We start from the raw sequence: 7,720 nt of genomic DNA, 5'->3' as shown, positions 1-7,720 counted from the left end.
AATTTTTGTATAAAATCACACCCCCCCCCCCCCCCCCCGTTAAGCATCTATTTTGAACTTAATATCCCAAACCTCTTTTGAAACAAAAACATGACTGCTGGGGGAAAATTGTCTTTTTAAATGCTCCTTTCCTTGTTCCACAGGAAACCTTTCTGCTTGAGAAATGTGTAAGCTAAGTTTTCTAGTAGTGAGAGAGGACAGTTCTCTCTGGTTTTGTTAAACTAGTCTCAAACCTCTTGAAATGATCTTTGAGCTGGCCAGAAGTCAAACAGGCTGACATTAAATACGACATTGTTATTAACTCCTCTTTCAGCCCTAAAAGAAGCACTGAGAAACGCAATCGTGAGCAAGAGAATAAATACATAGAAGAACTCGCAGAGCTGATTTTTGCAAATTTTAATGATATTGACAACTTTAACTTTAAACCTGACAAATGTGCAATCTTGAAAGAAACTGTGAAGCAAATTCGTCAGATAAAAGAACAAGGTAAGAAGACTGATTAATTGCCTTTGAATATTTTCTGCTTTGATTATTAGTTTATTTTTGGCAAAAAATGGTGTTTTCAGATTTTCGTTAGCAAATTCCATTTTTTTTAAGTCAGTAATGAAACATGCTGTCATGTCACGTAAACAGTGTGCGTTAAGTATTATGCCCAGTATTTTAAACATAAACTCCACAGAAAATTCAGAAATTGCCTAGAGAGGGGGAAGGTCCGTCAGTCCTGCATGTGCATCTAATGGAATTGAAATCAGTCATGCTTTTACAAAAGTTAAACTAGTAGATGGCTGTGGGGGAAAAATAAAAAGACTCCTTGTGTACTCTTTTACAGGAATGATGAATCCATGTAAAGTAGGAATAATCCAGGAGAGTGGGGTATGAAAGTATTCTGCATCCCCCCTTTTGCTTTCTTTTGTTGGTATGAATAGATATTGTGGACTGAATTATCTGCGTCCCTTAAATGATGACATCATATCCTCAACTACAATAGATTTGAAACTATTCTAATCTCTAGATAGGGTCCTGTTATAAATGTAAACCAGAGAATGTGACAGTTTTCTTCCTGTTCTTTGTCTAGAAGATTAGTTTTGTATTTCTTTTCTTTTCATATATTTCCTATTTAAAGAAAAAAAATCCCAAATCTTTTAGAAACTTTATATTTTTGAAAGTGGGTTTTGGGACACAGGTGTATCTGGACAGGCATGACTAGCACTGCAGGCGTTTGGGGCAGATTGAAATTCTTAAAGTAGGTGTGTACCGTTTTTCTGTTAACGTAGAAGATTGCAATCACTTTATAAACTGTGTTTAGAGAAATGCCTTTCGTTTTCAAACACTTTAATTAACATCTTCCACTTTTTCAGTATTCTGTGATTTCTGTGGGAAAATAATGCTTCCTTTTCCATACTGTATGTGTGAAGTTAGAAAATTGGAGATTACGTGTTGCATAATTCAGACACAGATTTACTTCTAAAGCAAGTAGATAAGTAGATCTGCAGTTTCAGACAACAGCCTAATCAAAGCTAAATGGAAAGTAGGAAGTGTCAAATTGTGTCAACTGCCTCCAAAGTGGCTCTAATTGATTAATCTTTGGGAATTAGCCTATTTCTCAGCTTGTTCTCTTCTTATTGCTATTACGTTGCCATAATTTTTTAAATGGATGTGCTAGAGAAATTGCCGTGCTCCATATCAGCAGTATACCTCTTAACCTGGCACAATGTCCATTGTGGGTTTGCACCTTAGATTTTTTTTTTTTTCCTTATTTTCTTTTCTTCTTCCTTTTCTCACTTTCAGTTTAGGACTTTTGTTTTGCTGTTACCAGTAGACACATTCTTCTTGTCCTTACCTGAGAAGGAATAAGGACAAAAAAAATTGTGTTTTTCTTGGAAGTGGGCACAACTTGGTGGGCACACCCTCAGGAGTCCTAGAACACGTAGCCTGAAAATCTAGGTCTAATTAATGTCAACTTGGGCAAATCCAAGGGTTTGTTATTCAGGATCAATATCATAAAACCAGCTTTCATATTGTTATAAAATGTTCACACTCATCAAACCGGGTTATATGTTAATTATTTAAGATATCATGATCCAGAATGGTGCCAAAGCTGAACGTGCAATTCATTTTCTAAGCTCATAAAGTTTTATTGCAAAAACAACTGAAGATAAAATTCCAAAGACAGACTAAAATGCTATGAAGACTTTTTATTTCAACAAGTAGAAGTAGTTTGCAACCCTTCAGTAATAAAGACACTGAATTACTCTTTATGATGTTGATGAGTTTCACAAGGTTCTTCAACTGAGAACAATTAGACTGTCTGATAACTGTTTTGGTCTTTACATAAAACTCATACCTGGTACAGACTTAGACTTTAAGCCTCTCTAAGGGGCATTGAAGAACACTGGTGGTCATTAATAGCATCTCAGGACCTAGAAAAAAAGATTAGAATGTTTGAAATTATTCATTTAAACTAATTAAAAAGTTTGGTACCGATTTCTGCATAGAAGCTACATCTGTTTGTTGTAACAAGGTTAAAAAGTTTTTTAAGAAAAAGACAGCATATTCTGAAATGCAACATTGTTTTGGAACTGCACACCCAGAACAGAACCTATATTTCTGACACGTATATTCTCTGAAAAAAACCGCCCTGACCTATGCAAGGCAAACATGTTGAAGACCTAATGAGTCTATTACTATTACTGTCTCATGTTTTTTTGGGTGGTTAAATCACCTCACATTAGGAATCCTGAGTTTAATATATTCATCATTTAAATGCATTAACTTTTAGGTTGTTCCAACACTTTTTGATTGTTTTTCCATTGGCAAGACTTGTTAGAGGACCTTTACAATGGTGAAACACTTGCATTCTTATCAATATCTACTTCTAAAACAAAGCCATGAAAGTAATACTATACTTTCATAAGGTGCCATGAGACTTAGGTTAAAAATCACATTTTCTTACGATTAAGACGTTTTGTTGATTTTTAGTGTTACACTAAATGCCTGTAGAAAGAAATTAAATGAACATCCTGAAATTGCTCAGTGATTCTACACTAACACAGACAAATTAACATGTCTCAGTTTTTGCACAGTGGGTCTGCTCTGCATTTCTTTAAAGATAGATAAGATTAAGTTAGTGAAAAACTTACTTTACAGTTTCAGTATTTAGAAGTTCCAGTGAAAAGTTTGGATTTTTGAAATAAACACTAAAATTCTTCACAGATTTTCTTCTTCGTCTATAAATAGAATTGCACATTAAGGTCTAATGACTTGCAAAAGTGCAGTTAGTTATAAATACCTTGCAAAGCCACTGAAAGTCACAGGTTTTATAGCTGCTACTGAGATTTGTCAAGGAGATGTTATTCTAGGTTCTAGGAATGAGAATGAGGAAGGAAGAGATACAGATTGATATTCATTTCCCATGTCAAGCTTGCTGGGCTGGCAGCTGAAAAAAAGTAATAGATTTTTTGCTGTAGTAATACTGTATAATTTAGTACAGTGTTATCCTGATCTATTTTATATGCAAATATATAGATTTGCAATACTGTATCTGTTATCTTTATATCATTTCTCACAGTGTATACTTCAAAGATTCTTTAGTTGTGGTATGTTAGAGAGTCGGTTTATTACAATTTGAAAGCAAGTTATAAATATATGCGTGTAACTGAATTCATTGGAAGAATTAAAGATGTTTGGAAGATGTAACCGTTGCGTGTAGTTTTAATCTAGGTTTTGAAATGTTTTTAGTACTTGGGAAAGTTGAGACAAATTTCTTTACAAAAGCTTAATTTTCTACTGAGGATTTTTACCATATTATCTTACAGTTACTGGATAGAGATTTGTGGATGTCCAGAGGAGATGAAAAATTGTGATTTTAGCATGAAGATGAAACAGAAGTTGCATTCATGTAGATCTTAGGTAGATATTTCTACTGGGGATTTGAGACTTGCGTTTCAAGCACTTGGGAAAAAATTGATTCAATTTTTTATTTATAGCATAAAAGTGATAAGAAATGGTGAGTTTATGGTTATGTTAAATAGTCATGAAGGTGTAAACTCTCCTGTTGTTTGCAGTCTGTGTTAAGTCACTTTGAAAGAATAAGTCATATATTTTGCCGATGTGTTCATAGTGTACACGGATGTGTACAAGCACAGTAACTTCAGATTTACACATGCTTAATTAAAAAAGCTTGTTTTCAGGAAGTGTAAAGCCCACTGGGGATAAATGTTCCTTTGTATGCCAGACAGCCAAGAAGCTACAAAGCCATTTGATTGTACGTAAGAAATATATTTAGTAAAATAGTGCCTGATTGAATTTAGGATCCTACCTTATTTTTAAGAAACAATCACAGCACTGAAGACAGATTGATATCAATTGTGTAAACACTGCTGAAAATGGTTTCTCATCTCTGCAGACAACAAAATTCTGCAGAAAATAGGTGGTTTCTGAATTCTTTTCTTCCTTACTTTACAGTCAGGTGAACTGTTTCACATCAATCTCATCTGATTGCATACCTACACTCCTCCTTTTCCTTGAGAATCTTGTCATCTGCCTGACTCCTCTCATTATATTAGCATTTTTCTTTCTCATTGTTTTTGGTTTCTCTGTCCCCCTTTAGCTGATTTTTTTTTTTCTTCTAGGTATTAAGCAGGCTATAAAAATTAAACCTTTGCCCTTGGTTTAAAGCTCTTTTTATCTGTCATGCTGACCTCAGTCTCAGCAGGTAAACATCTCACATTTTAAGGCCAGGACTATTTGTTGCATTTCACTGCTTGAACCTGGTTCAGGCTTTGAAACCTCCTTTTCTCTGTAATCTAGTTGTGCTTTTACCCTCTTCTCTGGGTACCAACAATGCAGCAGGTACAGAGAATACGGAAGATCACCTCAAGCTTCTTCAGCAGTTTCTCTAGCTAAGCAGTCTATTCTAACTGTAGGAGTGCTGCAGTACAAGGTGTAGGGTTTTGTCCAAGTTCCCCAAGTACCTTTTATTAAACTCCAGGTCTGCATCTCGTATTTTTCTCCTTCTACTCTTCATGCCTTTCTGTTTTCAGTAGCCTTTTTTTAGGATGGCATCCACTTGACTTAGATTCACATACAGTGGAATACAACCTACTGTGCCAAAGTGTCGCCAAATACGAATTTATGTCTTGGTTCCATTTTCCTGCGGAGTCCAGCTTTCATGTGTCACCAGTTTCTGAAAAGGTTTTGTGATCATCTTTTCAGTAGTACAGGGAGGGGATATCAGGGCGGTGATAATCAGTCTAGCTGTTAATGTACACTTTTGAGTTGTCAGATCTTGCCTTGCAAGACAGACCCTGGACAGGATGAACCACCATGTGAAAGCTAAACAATGTTGGGAGAAGTACTTGGTGAAGAGACATGCAAGAGCTATGGAATCTGTATGAATTTAAAAAGAAGGCTTGTTGTTAATCATATATATCTTCCTTTTCTGGTTTCTCATTTGATAGCAAAACCAGTTTTTGCTTCCCTGTAGCAGTACCACTGTGTAATCACATGGTCACTCCAGCAAATAGTCTATTGTTGCCTCCAGCACCAATATGAAAGTAAAATCGCTTGCTAAAGGAAAACAGCATGGTCTTAAAGCTGTAATGAGGTGTTACTTTGGCTGCTGCTACTTTGAATTTATCAGATCTGAGTTTAGATTAATATTTCACAAAGTATTTAAGCAACTGGTGAAGTTTAAGCAGATGAGTAATCCCTGTTAAGTCAGTGGAACTACTTAAAGGTTTAAAGTTATGTGCATAAATATCTTACCAAATTGGGATATTAAAACAAGAGCCTATGCAGACTTGGGTTTTGTTTGTTGGTTTTTGTTTTGTAAATATTTCAGTTGGTCAATTTCACTAATTTTTTTTTTATATTAATCATATTTGAGATGGCAGGAGATTTAAAATGGATCCTGATTTAAATTTTTTTTTGAAGGAGTTCTTCATGGTTATTATTATTTATATGTGCTGTACTTTCAGCCTGATAGGATTTTAAGACTGAATTAAGTGTCAGAGGAATTTGTGCTGTGAAGTTGAGCAATTTATGCAGAACATTTACAAAAAATCTATTACTGAATTTGCTTTGCTGTCTCCTCTACCTACAGCTGAGAGTGATGCACTGAAAATGGCTTTGATCTTCCTCTGTACATTGTAAAGCTTCTTGGCTAAATATCCAGTTATGTTGAATTTACTACTTGCATGCCTCCAGAGAACTTCTGATTTACTGAAGAATTTTAACTGGGTTTTTTTAGGTAATGCAGACCATCAGTTTCTTTTCTGGCTCTGATGAAAAGCAGTCATTAGCCAACAGACCCAACAAGTGGGAAATTTCCTGGGGTTTGCTTATTTTACCGCTGTTGCATATCATGCGGACTAGTTGGCTTGGGTCTTATCTACACATAACTTATGGCACTTTACTACTAGTTTTCTGTGGAAACAGTGTTATAATTTAATTATTATGACTTATAGCTGAAGACAACATTATGACCTATAGCTGTGTCCACATTAGGCTCCAACTATTGAGAGAGTTGGGATTGCTCAGCCTGGAGAGGAGAAGACTGTGGGAAGACCTTATTGCAGCCTTCCAGTACATGAAGAAGGCTTATAAGAAACATGGAGATACTTTTTCGTGAGGTCTGTAGTGACAGAACAATGGGCAATGTTTTTAAACTGAAGGAGGGTGGATTTAGATTGGACATAAGGAAGAGATTTTTTTTCTGTGAGGGTGGTGAGGCACTGGAACAGGCTGCCCAGAGAAGCTGTGGATGCCCCATCCCTGGAAGTGTTCAAGGCCAGGCTGGACGAGGCTTTGAGCAACCTGGTCTAGTGGAGGGTGTCAATGCCCATGGTAAGGAGGGTGGACTAAATGATCTTTAAAACTCCCTTCCAACCCAAACTAGTCTGTGACTCTGTGATTCTCTTCCTTCAAGAAAGCAGACAAAAATAATCATCAAACTGGTAATCAAAATTGTGAAAGCAGTGTCAAATTAATGCACTTAATAGGATTTAGTGGATTGTTGTCATTTTTTGCTTCCTCATCATGGTTAGAGTCCTATCTGCTGTTCCAGAATAGATGTAGCCTAGTTTCCCAAAATTAATGAGACTGTTTACTTGTCATCTTGTTAGGAGATTTAAGTGAATTTTGTTATTATTTATTTTGACTAAGAGAAACAATAGAGTTGTCCTTAAGATGTTGATGTGGAGGCTGCACACTAACCTGCAGGAAATGAGGCAGCTGTTGAAAAGCCCTGGTTCACCGTCCCTGCCATCCTCTTGGCCAGGAGTTTCCCTTCCCTTATCCTGGCAGTAGCATTGGTGCAGTTCTCTGGTGACCCTGAGCAGTATTTTTGATTTGGCTGGACTGGTGTGGCAGGAGAGGATCTGTCTCCCCATGGGTCCTTGGTGGGGCCTCCTCAAACACGGGTCCAAGCGTGTGTATTGGATTTGCGTGAGAAGGTTTTGGTAGCAGGGGGGCTACGGGGGTGGATTCTGTAAGAAGCTGCTAGATGCCTCCCCTGTGTCTGATGGTCAGTGCCAGCCGGCTCCAATATGGACACGTTGCTGGCCAAGGCCGAGCCCATCAGCAACAGTTATAGAACCTCTGATAACATGTTTATGAAGGGGAAAAAAACACTCTGCAACTGCAGCTGGAGAGAGGAGTGAGAATATGTGCGACAGGGAACTCTGCAGACCCCAAGGTCAGTGGAGAAGGAGGGGCAGTA

At 37.0% G+C, this 7,720-nt stretch overlaps 1 protein-coding gene across 1 annotated transcript in view; it reads left to right on the top strand.

Moving 5' to 3' along the window:
• Window positions 1–7,720, top strand: part of NCOA2 (nuclear receptor coactivator 2) — a gene marked incomplete at its 3' end in the record, with an annotated part of 122,846 nt that overhangs the window by 50,046 nt on the left and 65,080 nt on the right. Inside the window, 1 exon segment of the mRNA XM_010159610.1 lies at window positions 314–486. Within this exon segment, the coding sequence (XP_010157912.1) occupies window positions 314–486 (173 nt within the window).

Source organism: Eurypyga helias, unplaced genomic scaffold (assembly GCF_000690775.1).
Source record: "Eurypyga helias isolate BGI_N326 unplaced genomic scaffold, ASM69077v1 scaffold3079, whole genome shotgun sequence".
NCBI classification, from domain to species: domain Eukaryota; kingdom Metazoa; phylum Chordata; class Aves; order Eurypygiformes; family Eurypygidae; genus Eurypyga; species Eurypyga helias.
Note: the sequence above shows the minus strand (reverse complement) of the source record. Positions and strands in the feature narration are given on the sequence as shown.